At 42.5% G+C, this 19,291-nt stretch overlaps 1 protein-coding gene across 1 annotated transcript in view; it reads right to left on the reverse strand.

The window, feature by feature from the left end:
* ATP7A (ATPase copper transporting alpha) overlaps positions 1–19,291 on the reverse strand; it is a 76,971-nt gene that overhangs the window by 35,977 nt on the left and 21,703 nt on the right. Inside the window, exons 2-4 of the mRNA XM_073641012.1 lie at positions 12,449–12,575; positions 5,495–5,966; positions 3,389–4,120 (exon numbers count right to left, since the gene is read on the reverse strand). Of these exons, the coding sequence (XP_073497113.1) occupies positions 3,389–4,120; positions 5,495–5,966; positions 12,449–12,568 (1,324 nt within the window). The 5' untranslated portion in view covers positions 12,569–12,575. The remainder of the gene's footprint in view (positions 1–3,388; positions 4,121–5,494; positions 5,967–12,448; positions 12,576–19,291) is intronic.

Below are 19,291 nucleotides of genomic sequence, written 5' to 3' on the forward strand. Positions count from 1 at the left end.
GAATGTCAAAGAGTGATCAGCTTAACAGCAATTACTGTACTTGCAAAGTCAATATTTGCCCAGAAAATGAACTTTAACCCCCAAAACACATTTCAACATCATTGCAGTCCTGCCTTAAAAGGAGCAGCTAACATCGTTTTAGCGATTGATCCATTAACACAGGTGTGGGTGTTGATGAGGACAGGGCTGGCGATCAATCAGTCATGATTAAGTAAGAATGACATCACTGGACACTTTAAAAGGAGGCTGGTTCTTGGTATCATTGTTTCTCTTCAGTTAACCATGGTTATCTCTAAAGAAACACGTGCAGCCATCATTGCACTGCACAAAAATGGCCTAACAGGGAAGAGTATCGCAGCTACAAAGATTGCATCTCAGTCAACAATCTATCGCATCATCAAGAACTTCAAGGAGAGAGCTTCCATTGTTGTCAAAAAGGCTCCAGGGCGCCCAAGAAAGACCAGCAAGCACCAGGACCGTATCTTAAAACTGTTTCAGCTGCGGGATCGGACTACCAGCAGTGCCGAGCTTGCTCAGGAATGGCAGCAGGCTGGTGTGAGTGCTTCTGCACGCACTGTGAGGCGGAGACTCTTTGAGCAAGGGCTGGTTTCAATGAGAGCAGCAAAGAAGCCACTTCTCTCCAGAAAAAAACATCAGGGCCCGACTGATATTCTGCAAAAGGTACAGGGAGTGGACTGCTGAGGACTGGGGCAAAGTCATTTTCTCTGATGAATCCCCTTTTCGATTGTTTGGGACATCTGGAAAACAGCTTATTCGGAGAAGAAGAGGTGAGAGCTACCACCAGTCTTGTCTCATGCCAACTGTAAAGCATCCTGAAACCATTCATGTGTGGGGTTGCTTCTCAGCCAAGGGAATCGGCTCACTCACAGTCTTGCCTAAAAACACAGCCATGAATAAAGAATGGTACCAGAATGTCCTCCAAGAGCAACTTCTCCCAACCGTCCAAGAGCAGTTTGGCGCCCAACAATGCCTTTTCCAGCACGATGGAGCACCTTGCCATAAAGCAAAGGTGATAACTAAATGGCTCATGGAACAAAACATAGAGATTTTGGGTCCATGGCCTGGAAACTCCCCAGATCTTAATCCCATTGAGAACTTGTGGTCAATCATCAAGAGACGGGTGGACAAACAAAAACCAACAAATTCTGGCAAAATGCAAGCATTGATTATGTAAGAATGGACTGCTATCAGTCAGGATTTGGTCCAAAAGTTGATTGAGAGCATGCCAGGGAGAATTACAGAGGTCTTGAAGAAGAAGGGGCAACACTGCAAATATTGACTTGCTGCATTAACTCATTCTAACTGTCAATATAACCTATTGGTACTCATAATATGATTGCAATTATATTTCTGTATGTGATATAAACATCAGACAAACACTAATAAAAACCAGAGGCCAGCAGATCATGTGAAAATATAATTTTGGTGTCATTCTCAAAACTTTTGGCCATGACTGTAGGCTGTGTAGGTCTGTATATTTTTTTTTTCTTCTTGCCCCACTAGAATATGGGACAAATGCAGCAGCGCCATCACTTCATTTTCAGAAGAATAAAATAAAAATGTGATTCCCAAATAAATACCCCTAAGGAATCTGCCCTCGGTGGTGGAGATACACTCAGGTTTTCCCCTGTGGCACATTTTGAAGGTTGTTCTAAATAAAATTATAATCACCCTGTACATGACAGATTAGTAACTATTTTCCATATCACAATCAATGAGTGATGTACTTGATGGCTTTATATTGACCGGTTTCTTAGATCCTGTGCCATATAATGTGATAGCGAGGTGCTATTCTCACAGTGTTATTTACCCCACTGATGCTGCGCCGTCACACACTTCTGGTAATAATACTTAGCAGCAGGTGGAACATAAAATCACACCATGAATTCATGTTTAGTCTCTGTTTTGACAACAGAAATAGAAAGGGGTTAATATCCGAATTAAATAAAAGTTAGAACTTTTGGCCAAACAAACCATTTCTCCTGATCTGTTTGGGAATACGCCGCTAGCAGTAACCTCCCCCATAAGAATACATATACAGAGAGAAAGCTCCACAACATATCGTATACAGTACAGACCAAAAGTTTGGACACACCTTCCAGTGACTACCTCTTGAAGCTCATCAAGAGAATGCCAAGAGTGTGCAAAGCAGTCATCAAAGCAAAAGGTGGCTACTTTGAAGAACCTAGAATATAAGACATATTTTCAGTTGTTTCACACTTTTGTGTTAAGTATATAATTCCACATGTGTTAATTCATAGTTTTGATGCCTTCAGTGTGAATGTACAATTTTCATAGTCATGAAAATACAGAAAAATCTTTAAATGAGAAGGTGTGTCCAAACTTTTGATCTGTACTGTATACTAGGGATTTAGTTAAAGATTTCATCTATTGTTCTGGTAAATAAAGAGAATTGTTCATTTTATTAGAAAAAACAACATGGCTAGAAAAGAACACACAGTATTGTGCAAAAGTTTTATCTTAGCTGGGAGAGACCTTGCTGATGCAGTATAACTACCTTGTGTCTTGTTGCTATGCTCTGTCTTTCCATGGTGTATGACCTGTGATGTGAGACTGTCTTCCACAACCTCACCTTTGTAGCAAAGTTTGGCTGTTCCTCACCTAGTTTTGAAAGGGAACCTTTCATCTGATTCATACGGCCCAAACCGCAGGCAGCATGAATTGCAGCCAGGCATATTTTCTCTGAAATGCTCCGGTGTTTCTGAGAAAATATACTTTAAGGATAGGGCTGGAAATTACCAGCGCTGCTGTGGGCAATTAGCAGGTGTCTCCCTCGCGTGTACATAGGGAGAGATTTGTGTATCACCTAAAGCAGAGCTGGGAAAAGCCAACCAAGGGCAGAGCAGGACTAGTCTCACAGGCTATGGTCCACAGCGGAATCATTAAAGCTGAAAAGCAGAAGGGTTACAGTGAAAAATATACCTTGTCCAGATCACTCATAGCCAGGCTGTGATTCATGCTGCCCACAGTTTGGGTAGCATGATTCAAATTCCCTTTAAGCCTCCTACAAAGCTGTTTTAGTTTCAGTTAATGACTGTTTAAACCTACATATGAAAATTATCATCATTATCTCCTGTATGGTACAATTGGTTAAGCATATACCTGAGTATAATCCTACAAAAACCCTGACTTTGTACAAGTGTACCCAGAAGAACTGATGCTTTTTTTGAAGGCAAAGGCTGCTCACACCAAAATATTGATGTGCTTTAGATTTCTCTTTTGTTCACTTTCCATTTTGTTAATGGATGAAAATTTTTGCACAATACTGTACATGTGACTTTTCTGATGGTAATAGTCACTGTGAGAGTATGAAGTTGGCCCAAAGCAGTTTAAGAACTACACTTACCGGGTAGTGAGGCATCAAATCCCATATCTTCTATGGCTGCACAGAGAGCCTCAGGGTTAGTAACAGCAGGGTCATATTCCACTGTTCCATTTTTGTTTGCCAAAGACACACTGATGGTTTTTACCCCTGGTTTCTGAGAGATGAGACCCTCAATAGATTGCACACAAGAATTGCAAGTCATCCCTCCAATGCTCACAATGGTCACCTTAGATGACGTCTCCTGATGTGTTCGGGTAGAGAAGATTTGCTCTGCATTGCTGGTTTCTGCCGAACACTGGGAGATGGAAGGAGTACCACAATCCAGACCATTAGAAAGACTGACTTTAAAAATGCCTGGTGATAAAGACTCTATAGCCCGACACAGCACATCTGAACTTAGGACATTGGGATTATAATGGATCACTGCAGATTTCTTTTGTAATGACACTTCAATGCTGTGCACCCCCGCATGGGAAGAAATGTTGCTTTCGATGTTCACAACACATGATTTACAGTGCATGCCCTCCACCTGGAATACCGCTCTACATAGGTCACTCAGAGACTTTGGTCTGGCCGGGGCTACATCCTTGATGCCATTAGTCAAGGGTCCAATATCAATGGCTCCCAGTTTTGGAAGGGGTTTGTTCTTAATTGATGCTGTAAAACCAGCTTCTTCTATTTGGCTCCTGATTTCGTCAGCGGTGATGAGGTGAGGTTGGTAGATTATGTGAGCTTCTTGATTGTCCAGGGACACTGCCAAAATGGAAAACTTACACATCAATGACAAGAAATCCTACAAACATGACGCAGTCATGATAGTGATGATCAATGTCCTCCAGCGTTCCCAGACAATGAGGTTTCCCTAAATGCTGCTCACTATCAGACTCAGCAGGATCTGGATTGAATTTGGATAGGTGCTACCTTACCTTTCAAAGCGCTTTCCCATCAGGACCACCACTCTATTAGGGAATCTTACCGAAACCAATGCATGAGAAGGTAACGTATTAGAGGAATTATATTAAGATTTGAGAGTCCTCTGTGGTTGATACCTTTTAATGGCTAACTGAAAAGATGGTAACAAATTGCAAGCTTTCGAGACTACTAGAGTCTCTTCATCAGGCATAGAATAACACAATCTGAAGAGTCACATATTTATACTCAACAGGACACCAGAATAATGCACTAGATGAGACAAGTGACGTCCATTGCATTATTTCTGTGCCCTATTGTGTATAAATATGTGACTCTTCAGATTTTGTGCTATACTATGCCTGATGAAGAGGCCTGAGTAGTCTTGAAAGCTTGCAACTTGTTACCATTTTTTAGTTAGCAATTAATAGGTATCAACCACTGAGGACTCTCAAATCTGAATATCTTTCTATCTACTGGCCAACACAGTACAAAGATATATCTTTTTCCTGTTAGAGAAATTAGGTCATTGTTCCTTTCCTATAAATTTTGTGTCTGCATTTCAGGTAAAAATAATTACAATTTGTTCATTTTTCAGTCTTTTCATTAAGTGATCTTACAACGCCACATTTATGAAATAGTCAAAAATATCCCAATACCTGGAAGATTGCACCTCAGTTACTTGATAAAGGAGTCTCAGTACCCTGAAACGTGTTGTATTCACATGAGACTTTTCCAATAAAGTGATCTTGTATTCATCATTACTGCTATTGAGTTATCGGCTAGAGTTTAGCTCTTCGATTAGTATACCCCAATGTGGGATATCTAACCACAGTCCTCCTTTCATCGAAACTCACCTCTCCTCAGCCCAATGTGGATGGCTGGCCCCGGGGATTTTGGACGTTGGCAGTTACATGGCTACATTGGAGTTGTATCCCTAATAAAACAACCCTTCAAGGTGAGATCCTTACGTTTTTTTTCATTGAAGTTTCTATGAATGTAATACTCTATGTGCACCATTTTTCTTTTTTTGGTAATGCTCCTGAATCAAACACTTGAAAGTTAGACCCATTTGCTGCTCCAGTTCAAGTTCTATCTATATGTTAACATATAGGATGAGGGAACAAAACTAAGTCATCTACTATACAAAAGTAGGCAAATATAATTTATTCCATTGACCACAACCCCTCGGTAGAAATAACACACAAAACACATTACCTTTGATACGTTTGACTCCTTTGAGTTTCCCGATCTTGCCTTCTATAGTGCTGGTACAAGAGTGGCACGTCATGCCTTCCACTTTCATTTTCACCAAGACATCTCCAGCTTGATTGTCTTGAGAAGCTGAAGATTTTTTATTTGTGCCCATTGCTTCTAGACGGAGTCCCGGAAATTTCAGAATGATAATGTCAGTATTCATGATTGAGGGTATGAACGTCACACTTACTGCTCCGTCTGGAGAACTCTTAGCATCCAGGACTCCTTTGAGCTCCAGAAGTCCACTGCAGATGTTCTCCACAGATTGCTCCGATGAAGTGTAGAGAAAGGTGCTCTCTGTAGGTATGTGTTGAGGGTTTGTGATGACAGGTGCACTCTCAAATCCCATGTCCTCAATAGCTTCCTGCAGAGCATCTGACGTCTGCAGCATAGGGTCGTAAAGAACTTCTGCATTTTTCCCCTCCAGCGACACCTGAGGCGTAAACAGAGATGAAAAATGGCAGCCAAAGAAAATAGAGGAACATCCACGCCAGCCAAAAGTCTGAAAGTGATACGGATAATAAAGAGTGGGAGGAACTGGTTTTGTCACATATGCATTCAAAGTTTATCTAAGTTTTTTTTTTCTTAATGGGTTTAGAATTTTCAATTTAATCTCATTGTCGAATAATACATCTCAATAGTGATGACACAAAGCACCAAATCCCATGTACCGTTCATACAGATAAATGCAGCTGCAAAAAGTCGGAGTTTAATGAATGTAGATTTTTAGGGAACTTGTCAGAAACTTCTACACCCCCCCCCCCCCGATCCATTTATATGACTGTGTACCCCTTTAAAAGATAAGCAAGTTGATCTTTTCCTGAAAACGAAGTGCTGCTTGAGTAGTGAGAAATCATATTTTGAAGTTCTGTATATACCGTATGTGTCCGGAAGTGCATTGGGGCGTGAGGATGCACTTACAAATCCTCAGCCAGATGCAGTATTCCCTACCTAACGCCACTCTGCTCTGCCAGATGCAGTATTCCCTACCTAACGCCACTCTGCTCTGCCAGATGCAGTATTCCCTACCTAACGCCACTCTGCTCTGCCAGATGCAGTATTCCCTACCTAACGCCACTCTGCTCTGCCAGATGCAGTATTCCCTACCTAACGCCACTCTGCTCTGCCAGATGCAGTATTCCCTACCTAACGCCACTCTGCTCTGCCAGATGCAGTATTCCCTACCTAACGCCACTCTGCTCTGCCAGATGCAGTATTCCCTACCTAACGCCACTCTGCTCTGCCAGATGCAGTATTCCCTGCCTAGCGCCACTCTGCTCTGCCAGATGCAGTATTCCCTGCCTAGCGCCACTCTGCTCTGCCAGATGCAGTATTCCCTGCCTAGCGCCACTCTGCTCTGCCAGATGCAGTATTCCCTGCCTAGCGCCACTCTGATTTTACTAACAGGTCTTTGACTTAGACACATGGCAGGAAATACAACGAGAGGCTGTGGTGCTGTAAGTGCATCACAACACCACAATATACCGACAGACACATATACTGTATATACTCGAGTAAAAGCCGACCCGAGTATAAGCTGAGGTACCTAATTTTACCACAAAAAACTGGGAAAACTTATTAAATCGAGCCTAGGGTGGGAAATGCAGCAGCTACTGGTAAATTTCCTCTTCCTGGAATGCATGGTCCCCACATCCCCTAATCTGTATGGGCCCCCTCATCCCCCCCAATCCTGGTATGCATGGCCCCCTCATCCCCCCCAATCCTGGTATGCATGGCCCCCTCATCCCCCCCAATCCTGGTATGCATGGCCCCCTCATCCCCCCCAATCCTGGTATGCATGGCCCCCTCATGCCCCCCAATCCTGGTATGCGTGGCCCCCTCATGCCCCCCAATCCTGGTATGCGTGGCCCCCTCATGCCCCCCAATCCTGGTATGCGTGGCCCCCTCATGCCCCAATCCTGGTATGCGTGGCCCCCTCATGCCCCAATCCTGGTATGCATGGCCCCCTCATGCCCCAATCCTGGTATGCGTGGCCCCCTCATGCCCCAATCCTGGTATGCGTGGCCCCCTCATGCCCCAATACTGGTATGCGTGGCCCCCTCATGCCCCAATCCTGGTATGTGTGGCCCCATCACAGCACACTTAAAAAAAATAAACACTTATACTCACCTTTATTCCTCACCTCTGCTCTAGCGCTGTGTCCTGTCTGCCAGTAGCTCATGTCAGCATCTGAGCAGCGCGCACTCAGACACAGATGTGAGCTGCTGCTGCCGGCACATTCACTTCTCTCCACGCAGGGACTATGTGTGGAGAGGAGCGAATATGCATTCACTTTAGTAGCGGGCACTGTCAGCAGGAGCCGCGGCTCAGTGCTCCTCCATACCAGCTACTAAAGAGAAATTAATATTCCCTCTTCTCCAAGCCCATGGGAGTGGAGAAGAGGGAATATTCATTCCTCTTTAGTAGATGGCACACGTGGTAGCTGCAGCAGCTCCCCCCACCAACGGAATCTATATATACTCGGGTATATACCCGAGTATAAGCCGAGGGGGGGCTTTTTCAGCACAAAAAATGTGCTGAAAAACTCGGCTTATACTCGAGTATATACGGTATACAGAACTTCAAAATGTGACCGCTCACTGCTGGACCAGTGCTTTGGAGTCATAAAGGAATTAATTTGCTTATCAGTTAATGGCCTACACAGTCATATAAATGGTTTGTGGGTGTAGAAGTTTATAATAATTTTATTTATATAGCGCCAACATATTCCGCAGCGCTTTTTTTGACAGGTTAACTGTAGCTAGCTCCCATTGGCCTCAATAATAAAATCAGACTTGAAAAATATGAAGGGAAACACAATGAACCATTATAAAAACTACAGCCACACTTTAAAGGGACTCTCCAATCTTTTTTAAAGTTACCAAACTGTAGAGATGCTTATTATAGCAAGAAAGAAGCCACGAAAATCTCCACCAGACCAGAACTGATAAACTCTCAACCAGAAGTCACTAGTGGCCAGGACATCATCTCTTCAAAGGACTGGTGGATTCCAGTGGCAGGTACAACTGGAAAGGTCCATGTGATGGGTCAGCTTTGGCAGTTGTAAATGGATATTGACCTGCATGAGTGTTTTAATTTCTATCATTTAAACTTTTAAAGGGTATCTCAGCTATCAGGTTCCTTTCCCACAATTTTACATATTTATAGACTGCATTGTTCACAATAGGCCTGGACTCCCGCATCAGCGCTGATTAGTATTTTTACAAAGATCGGTCACTTAAATTAGCAAAAAAACATTTCCTTTAGTAGAAGAACAATCCCTTTCCTCTTCAGAAAGACACTGCAATAAAAGCGCACACCATGCGGTATACGGTTTTTAACAGTGGGTCCTAAGGGTATGTTCACACTAGGGGTTTTTCAGTGGTGTTTTTTATGCACATTTTCAGCTGTGTTTTACAGTACCAGCAAAGTCTATGATATTTCAGAAATCTCATGCACACACATTGTTTTTTTTGTCATCAGTATTTTGTGCTTTGCATGTCTTTTTGCACAATAGAGCATGTCACTTCTTTCAGCGTTTTTTGACCCATTGAAAATAATGGGCAGTGTTAAAAACTCTGAAAAAAACGCAGGTATCAAGTTTTGCTGCGTTTTTTTGTGCCCAAACCTGATTACGTTGAATAGGTCATTTTTTTTTTCACTGAACTTTATCAGCATGCATAAAGAGACAAATGGACAGTGAAAAAAAAAAAGCAGCAAAACCTGCTTTTTGGAGGCAGAAACTTTACTGCCAAGAGATCAGGATTTGCTGCAGAAAAAATGTCTAGTATGAACATACCCTTATGGTACACAGATGCCTGGGCATCCATCCTGCCTGTGGCCGCTGTCGGTCATATACATCTAGCAGTTTGCACAAGCGCAGCATGCCCTTAGCCTAGAACTAGGGGAAAAAAACCAAAATCGATACCACATACGCAAGCTAGATGCGCAATACCAAGTAACATAATAAAAATAATTGGAGTAATGAGAACATTCAATTCCTTGTAAAAACATGGGTAAAATCTAATTTCCTTGGTAGCTGCAGAGTATTGGCTATGACACTCGTCTCCAACATGCCCTGCAGGGATCGTCTTGCTGCAATTACCAGGAAGCTGCTGCTGTTTCAGCAATGGGGATTCAATTAAAAGCAAATCACTGAAGAAACAAATGAAGGCGACAGCTGCAATGAGGTTGTGAGTTTGCTACCTATGAAGGTACATTATATGGCCATTATATGGTCTTTAACACAAAATACAAATGTATCAGTAGTAGTCAGAAGTACATTTCCCTTCATTTTCCTATGTCCCTAAGTCATAAGCCATTAATATTAGTATAAAATATACAGAAGGGCACATGGGCTTCAGATCCGGGTGTAGAAGCGCTGCCTTCACGTGACTGCACAGCACTCAGCAACTGCTACTACACAAAGAAAGGATTCGGGTGAACAGGTAGAAACTGGCCCCAGGCAAAATCTGCACGGCAAAATGCACACGTTCTCCACGGCCCGGTGATGCGATTGATGGCTGAACGGTCTTGACAAGTGCTGCAAATACTGATGTGAAAAATGCACAATAAAAAGGTGCGTTTTTGCAGCATGTTTCCCACTCATTAGTATGGGTGAAGTCTGCAGCAAAAATGCTGAATGAATATATATTCTGCAGATTTAAATCTGCTGCAAATCTGCAAGGAAAAAAATAAGCAACGTGTGCATGAGACTTCAGGAGTCTGATTCACTTTGCTGGCACTAGGAAAGGTTGTGACAAAACTGGGCAAAATAAAAAGAGCGACAAAATGCAACATGTGCATAGGCCCATACAGGATTACGAATACGTTACATGGGCGGACCAGCATAGCCTTTTCCAGAGCAGACCTCTCCTCAGCCACTCGGCTTACTAATGGCTTGGGAAAGGGGGTGCGCTCCAGCCTGTCAGGTCAGACCAGTGGGATAGCTGCACTGCTCTTATACAAGGCACCCTCATCTTTGCAGCATTGGAGGAAAGCAGATGCACTGAAGCTGCAAAGGATCGGGGAGCTAAGAGCGCTCCAGTGGTCCCCGCAAGATTCTGTACATTACTAACAAGCTGGACTGGAAAGAGCTTGTAAGCGCTGCACGTGTTCTGCCACCACTGCAGGCTGCCACCACTGCAGGCTGCCACCACTGCAGGCAGCTGAAGCTGATTCACTAGTCAATCAGCCATCAAGAAAATAAAAAAAATGCTCCGAAACAAGAAACTTTCCCATCTTCAAGAAGCAGATGGGAAAGTTTCTTGTTTTTACAAGCACTTTGCTGTTTTACTCATAAAAAGATGGGTGTAACCCTTTAGTGATGACATTTTTTAATTTGACATCTATCTACTCATGATGAAAAGAAAATGGTATAGCTCTCACATGGTGTCAGTCATTGCCATACGCCACCTGGCGACAGGCGGCATTGCCATGCGTCACCTGGAGACAAGTGGCATTGCTATACGTCACCTGGCGACAGGCGGCATAGCCATAAGCTACCTGGCGACAGGCGGCATTGCCATGCGTCACCTGGAGACAAGTGGCATTGCTATACGTCTCCTGGAGACAGGCAGCCATGGACACGCACACAGTAAAGTATTTTTTTTTGCAATAACCATAATTCCAATTCTACCATTACCTCCATGCATATTATAATGTATATGACATTTATATATTGAAAACCTGAATGTTTGGGTTTCCCTGCATTAAAACCTGATGTCCCATCCTTATTACATCATGGTATTGATTGGAGATGGGTGAATAGATAAATTATCTTAAAATTTGTGACAATAAACTGTAAAAAATGAAAACTATAATAAAATAGTTATGGTAGAAATCTCTCTACAGCACAACACCAGTTCACTATGTATAGACCAATATGTCCATGTAGCACCGCAGAAGTGGAAGCAACTTTCAAGGTGCCCAAAATTTGCAACCAGCTGCCCTATAAAGCAAGCACAGTGAGCCATACTTGCATATTATTTTGCCTCTGACACCACTTATCCCTTCTTGAGACCACCAAGGGCCAGAAAAGCTGCATATTTATTTGCCTTATCCTCTTTTACTACCATTAATCAGTTGACATACAGCGAGATATAATATATGTACAGTACAGACCAAAAGTTTGGACACACCTTCTCATTTAAAGATTTTTCGACTGCTTTACACACTCTTGGCATTCTCTTGATGAGCTTCAAGAGGTAGTCACTGGAAATGGTTTTCACTTCACAGGTGAGCCCTGTCAGGTTTAATAAGTGGGATTTCTTGCCTTATAAATGGGGTTGGGACCATCAGTTGTGCCGTGCAGAAGTCAGGTGGATACACAGCGGATAGTCCTACTGAATAGACTGTTAGAATTTGTATTATGGCAAGAAAAAAGCAGCTAACAGTCTATTCAGTAGGACTATCAGCTGTGTATCCACCTGACTTCTGCACAACACAACTGATAGTCCCAACCCCATTTATAAGGCAAGAAATCTCACTTATTAAACCTGACAGGGCACACCTGTGAAGTGAAAACAATTTCCGGTGACTACCTCTTGAAGCTCATCAAGAGAATGCCAAGAGTGTGCAAAGCAGTCATCAAAGCAAAAGGTGGCTACTTTGAAGAACCTAGTATATAAGACATATTTTCAGTTGTTTCACACTTTTTTGTTAAGTATATAATTCCACATGTGTTAATTCATAGTTTTGATGCCTTCAGTGTGAATGTACAATTTTCAAAGTCATGAAAATACAGAAAAATCTTTAAATGAGAAGGTGTGTCCAAACTTTTGGTCTGTACTGTATATATATACACACACAAAGGCTAAAATAACTGTATTGAAGATGTTTCAAACATTCCCATAACCAAGGCTTTACAAGGAGATGACAATAAAATAGGTCACCGGTATAGACGTATCTACTAACCTGGATACTGTGAACTCCCCCGAGAGTGCCAATCTTCTGCTCAATGGTCTGGACACAAGAGTTACAGGTCATCCCCTCCACGGGGAGAACAGCCAGCAGTGCCATTGATTCTAACGCCATTTTACTCCTATAATAAAAAGACAGGAGGAACGTTTAGTAGTAGAAGCACAGAACATAAAGGAAAGTCCGGAGATGGGTATCTAGGACTTCAGACATGGTCGCAGAATTATTCTGCACTAGTAGCTGCATGTCTAAAACTACTAATACATCCTGGAAACCAGGGTCAGATGCTGCTACCGGGAGACACAATCGCACCAAATAGTATTTCTCTGCGCTGAGATGCTATATGAGCAGCCTTGGCTAGTGATGTCACCAGACCCTGCAGCATCTGTGCAATAGATGGCTAATTAGATTTCATGGAAGCTTCTACTTGCATCAGTTATCTCCTATCTGCAACTTTCCATCCATAAGCAGAGCCATACTTTACTCATTTGTTATAAAAAATAATAACTTGTAGCTAACAGAGGTGCACTGTATGGTGAGGCATAGTGTCCAACTGCACCGCCGGGATCTTCTCAAGCATGGACAAGAAGGTCTCACTTATCTGTACTGAAGGGACAGAGCATTTTAGTAGCTTGCCTCTAGTAATTATACTTGCCATCATCTTTTAAATCAGGTCGTTAGCTGTTCTTTCATTACGAACTGTGCAGTATACACCCACATCACTCCTTATACAAGAGGATATGTAAGCTACAGACATGCAGTCAGACCACAAATTGCAAGGCAATTAAATAGTGATTAATCAATATTAAAGGGAATTTATGACCAGGTATTTGCTATCCCATCTGAGAGCAGCATAATGTAGGGGGGTGGGGGAAGACCGAGACCCTGATTCCAGCGATATGTCACTTATTGGGTTGCTTGCTGCAGTTTTGATAAATCTGTTTTATCTGCTGTAGATCTGGCAGTTCTCTGAATGCTGAGCTCTGTATAACCCCGCCCACACCACTGATTGGCTGCTTTCTGTGTACACTGTGCATAGGCAGAAAGTTGACAATCAGTGGTGGGGCCACGGTCCCACTATCAGTATTCAGTCAGTATTTTTTCTCAGGAGTGGGAGCCAAAACCAGGTTAGGAACAATCTAAAAAAGGTATAATAGAAACAAGTCACCAATTCTGCATTTATCACCCACTCCTGGTTTTGGCTCCCACTCCTGAGAAAAAATACTGACCATATACTGATAGTGGGGCCGTGGCCTAAAAAAAGACTTCAAGCTCACGCACAGAGTGATCCAGAGAGACTGAAGAGCGGTGACGTCACCGAGAAGAGGAGCAGAACGGTGCAGTATAGCGGAGAAGTTGGCGGTAGGTGAGTATATTAACACATACACACCACACTACATACATACATACATACATACATACAGAAAAACTAAAAAAAAATAAAATCTTTGTAGGAGGGCTTCTTTAAAGGGCATTTTCCCTCATATTACTTTTACAGTATGTTGTTCTAAAAATTGTAGAGGGGTCAAACACAGTCCACCTGACAAACAGCAGACATATCTCTTCGTGGGAAAACATCTTTGAATCACATTTCTGGTGAGAAGGCAATGGTTATAAAGCATTACCGTATCATACACCTGTCCTCATTATCACCCGATTTTATGAGGCACCTTATAAATCAGCACAGCAGGGTACGGCGACCTTCCTTCCATTGGCCTGTGTAGTGTGCCAGCAGAATACAGACTCATTTACTATTATGGCAGAACCTGCCATTAAAAAGGAAGTGTCATTTGTGCAAACAGAGAATATACACTACTCAAACAAAATAAAGGGAACAGTAAAATACCACATCCTAGATATCACTGAATGAAATATTCCAGTTGCAAATCTTTATTCATTACATAGTGGAAAGCGTTGAGAACAATAAAACATAAAGATGATCAATGTAAGTCAAAGCTACAGTGGGTACAGAAAGTATTAAGACCCCTTTACATTTTTCACTCTTTGTTTCATTGCAGACATTTGGTAAATTCTAAAAAGATAATTTTTTTTCATTAAAGTACACTCTGCACCCCATCTTAACTGGAAAAAAAAACAGAAATGTAGGAATTTTTGCTAATTTATTAACCCCTTAAGCCCCGAGGGTGGTTTGCACGTTAATGACCAGGCCAATTTTTACAATTCTGACCACTGTCACTTTATGAGGTAATTACTCTGGAAGGCTTTAACGGATCCCCCTGATTCTGAGACTGTTTTTTCGTGACATATTGTACTTCATGATTGTGGTAAAATTTCTTCGATATCACTTGCGTTTATTGTGAAAAAAACGGAAATTTGTCGAAAATTTTGAAAATTTTGCAATTTTCAAAATTTGAATTTTTATGCCCTTAAATCAGAGAGATATGTCACACAAAAGAGTTAATAAATAACATCTCCCACACGTCTACTTTACATCAGCACAATTTTGGAACCAAAATTTTTTTTTGTTAGGGAGCTATAAGGGTTAAAAGATGACCAGTGATTTCTCATTTTTCCAACAAAATTTACAAAACCATTTTTTTAGGGACCACATCACATTTGAAGTCACTTTGAGAGGTCTTTATGACAGAAAATACCCAAAAGTGACACCATTCTAAAAACTGCACCCCTCAAGGTGCTCAAAACCACATTCAAGAACTTTATTAACCCTTCAGGTGCTTCACAGGAATTGTTTGAATGTGGAAGAAAAAAATGAACATTTAACTTTTTTCACAAAAATGTTACTTTAGACCCAATTTTTTTTATTTTCACAGGGGTAACAAGAAAAAATGGACCCCAAAATTTGTTGTGCAATTTCCCCTGGGCATGCAGATACCCAATATGTGAGGAAAAAACACTGTTTGGGCGCATGGCAGGGCTCGGAAGGGAAGGAGCGCCATTTGACTTTTTGATTGTAAAATTTGCTTGAATAATTAGCGGACACCATGTTGTGTTTGGAGAGCCCCTGTGTGCCCAAACATTGGAGCTCCCCCACAAGTGACCCCATTTTGGAAACTAGACCCCCCAAGGCACCTATCTAGATGCATAGTGAGCACTTGGAACCCCCAGGTGCTTCACAAATTGATTCGTAAAAATGAAAAAGTGTTTTTTTTTTCACTTTTTCATTTTTACGAATCAATTTGTGAAGCACCTAGGGATTCCAAGTGCTCACTATGCATCTAGATAGGTGCCTTGGGGGGTCTAGTTTCCAAAATGGGGTCACTTGTGGGGGAGCTCCAATGTTTGGGCACACAGGGACTCTCCAAATGCAACATGGTATCCGCTAACAAATTGAATGGAAAATCGTCTCAAAGTGTTAGCGGACACCATGTTGCGTTTGGAGAGCCCAAGCCCCTAGCCCAATCCTAACCCAAGAGTTTATTTTTGACGCCGTTCCTCATGCGGTATAAGTGATTAGACGACTTTATTCTTCGGGTCGGTGTGATTACAGCAATACCAGAATCATATGGGGTTTTTATGACTGACAGCTGTCACACACTAAAAGACGCATTTTTTGTAAAATCTAGTTTTTGCATCGCCATATTTTGAGAGCTATAATTTTTCCAGATTTTGGCAGATAGTCATGTGACGGCTCGTTTTTTGCGGGATGACTTGACGGTGTTATTGGTGCCATTTTCAGGCACGTGACATTTTTTGATCGCTTTCTATTCCGATTTTTTGGAGGCAGAATAAACAAAAACCAACAATTCAGGAATTGTTTTTTTTTATGCTGTTCCGCGTGTGGTAAAATTGATAAGGCAGCTTTATTCTTCGGGTCAGTACGTTTACAGCGGTACCACATTTATATCGTTTTTCTATGTTTTGCACTTTTACATAATAAAAGCAATTTTATAGAAAAAAATATTTTTTAGCATCGCTTTATTCTGAGAGCTATAACTTTTTTATTTTTCAGCTGATGGAGCTGTATGTTGGCTTGTTTTTTTGAGGGACGAGATGACGTTTTCAGCGGTACCATTTTTATTTATATTTGTCTTTTTTATCGCGTGTTATTCCATTTTTTGTTTGGCGGTATGGTGATAAAGCATTGTTTTTTGCTTCGTTTTTTTTGTTTTTTGTTTTTTGTTTTTACAGTGTTCACTGAAGGGGTTAACTAGTGGGACAGTTTTATAGGTCAGGTTGTTCCGGACACGGCGATACCAAATATGTGTACTTTTATTGTTTTTTTTTTTGTTTTTTTTTATAATAATATTTATTGATGGGTACATTATATTTTTATTTTTGGTGGATTATTTTTTTTAGTTTTTATTTTTGCAATTTTTTTTTTTTCACTTTCTGAAAGTTTATATACTTTATTACTTTGTCCCACTCTGGGACTTTCACTTTTTTTTCTCTGATCGCCTGCATGGCACAGGAATGCAGCACCATCCCTGTGTCATGCAGGCTGTCAGCGCTGGACAGGATGAAGATTGTTTGGAGATGCACTGCGCATGTCCAAACAATCTTCCTGCTGTCTGGTGACCCGGATGTTGTCATGACGACATCGGGTCGTCATGGCAACACCCGGGAAGCCTTTGCAGACAGCGCTGGAAGCCGGAAGAGGAGGTGAGTATCTGCGATCACCTCCCCTTGCCCCCGCAATGCTGCGATCGACTTCGATCGCAGCATCGCGGGGGTTAATGTACTGGGAGCGGTGCAGGACCGCTCCCTGCACATAGTATCGGGTGTCAGCTGTGACAATCAGCTGACACCCGGCGGCGATCGCGCCCGCACAGCCTGTGTGAGCGCGCGATTGCCATGACGTACTAATACGGGTCTGGCTCTTAAGTCCCAGGGCACAGACGCGAATTAGTACGTCAGATGTTGTTAAGGGGTTAAAAAAGAAAAACTGAAATATCCCATGGTCATAAGTATTCAGACCCTTTGCTCAGTATTGAGTAGAAGCACCCTTTTGAGCTAGTACAGCCATAAGTCTTCTTGGGAATGATGCAACAAGTTTTTCACACCTGGATTTGGGGATCCTCTGCCATTCTTCCTTGCAGATCCTCTCCAGTTCCATCAGGTTGGATGGTGAACGTTGGTGGACAGCCATTTTCAGGTCTCTCCAGAGACGCTCAATTGGCTTTAGGTCAGGGCTCTGGCTGGGCCAGTCAAGAATGGTCACAGAGTTGTTCTGAAACCACTCCTTTGTTATTTTAGCTGTGTGCTTAGGGTCATTCTCTTGTTGGAAGGTGAACCTTCGGCCAAGTCTGAGGTCCAGAGCACTCTGGAAGAGGTTTTTATCCATGATATCTCTGTACTTAGCCGCATTCATGTTTCCTTCAATTGCAACAAGTCATCCGGTCCCTGCAGCTGAAAAACACCCCCATATCATGATGCTGCCACCACCATGTTTCACTATTGGGATTGTATTGGGCAGGTGATAAGCAGTGCCTGGTTTTCTCCACTCATACCGCTTAGAATTATCACCAAAAAGTTCTATCTTCATCTCATCAGACCAGAGAATCTTATTTCTCATAGTCTGGGAGTCCTTCATGTGTTTTTGAGCAAACTCTATGCAGGCTTTCATAAGTCTTGCAGTGAGGAGAGGCTTCTGTCGGGCCACTCTGCCATAAAGACCAGACTGGTGGAGGGCTGCAGTGATAGTTGACTTTGTGGAACTTTCTCCCATCTCCCTACTGCATCTCTGGAGCTCAGCCACAGTGATCTTGAGGTTCTTCTTTACCTCTCTCACCAAGGCTCTTCTCCCACGATTGCTCAGTTTGGCTGGACGGCCAGGTCTATGAAGACTTCTGGTGGTCCCAAACTTCTTCCATTTAAGGATTATGGAGGCCACTGTGCTCTTAGGAACCTTGAGTAATGCAGAAATTCGTTTGTAACCTTGGCCAGATCTGTGCCTTGCCACAATTCTGTCTCTGAGTTCCTTGATCAGTTCCTTTGATTCTCATTTGTTCTGACATGCACTGTGAGCTGTGAGGTCTTATATAAAGGTTTGTGCCTTTCCAAATCAAGTCCTATCAGTTAAATTAAACACAGCTGGACTCCAAGGAAGGAGTAGAACCATCTCAAGGAGGATCACAAGGAAATGGACAGCATGTGACTTAAATATGAGAGTCAGAGCAAAGGGTTTGAATACTTATGACCATGTGATATTTCAGTTTTTCTGATATTTCAGATATTTCAATGAAACAGAGTGAAAAATTTAAAGGGGTCTGAATACTTTCCGTACCCACTGTAATATCCCATGGAGGTCTGGATTTGTAATGATACTCAAAATCAAAGTGGCAAATCAAATTACAGCCTGATCAACTTCAGTGGAAATGCCTCAAGACAAGGAAATGATGCTCAGTAGTGTGTGTGGCCTCCACATGCGTGTATGACCTCCCTACAACGCCTGGGCATGCTCCTATGAGGCGACGGATGTTCTCCTGAGGGATCTCCTCGCAGACCTGGATTAACGCATCAGTCAACTCATGGACAGTCTGTGGGGCAACGTCGAGTTGATGGATGGAATGAGACATGATGTCCCAAATGTGCTCGATTTGGATTCAGGTCTGGGGAACGTGCAGGCCAGTCCAAAGCATCAATGCCTTCATCATGCAGGAATTGCTGACAAACTTGAGCCACATGAGGCCTAGCATTGTCATGCATCAGAAGGAACCCAGAGTCATCTGCACCTGCATATGGTCCCACAATGGGTCTGAGGGTCTCATCCCCGTACCTAATGGCAGTCAGGGTACCTGTATGGCTAGCACATGGAGGGCTGTGCGGCCCTCCAAAGAAATGCCTCCCCACACTCTTACTGACCCACTGCCAAACCGGTCATGCTGAAGGATGTTGCAGGCAGCAGAATGTTCTCCACGG

The sequence above is a fragment of the Phyllobates terribilis genome, unplaced genomic scaffold, assembly GCF_046119375.1.
Source record: "Phyllobates terribilis strain yellow unplaced genomic scaffold, ASM4611937v1 Scaffold_7__3_contigs__length_470593459, whole genome shotgun sequence".
Taxonomy (NCBI): Eukaryota; Metazoa; Chordata; class Amphibia; order Anura; family Dendrobatidae; genus Phyllobates; species Phyllobates terribilis.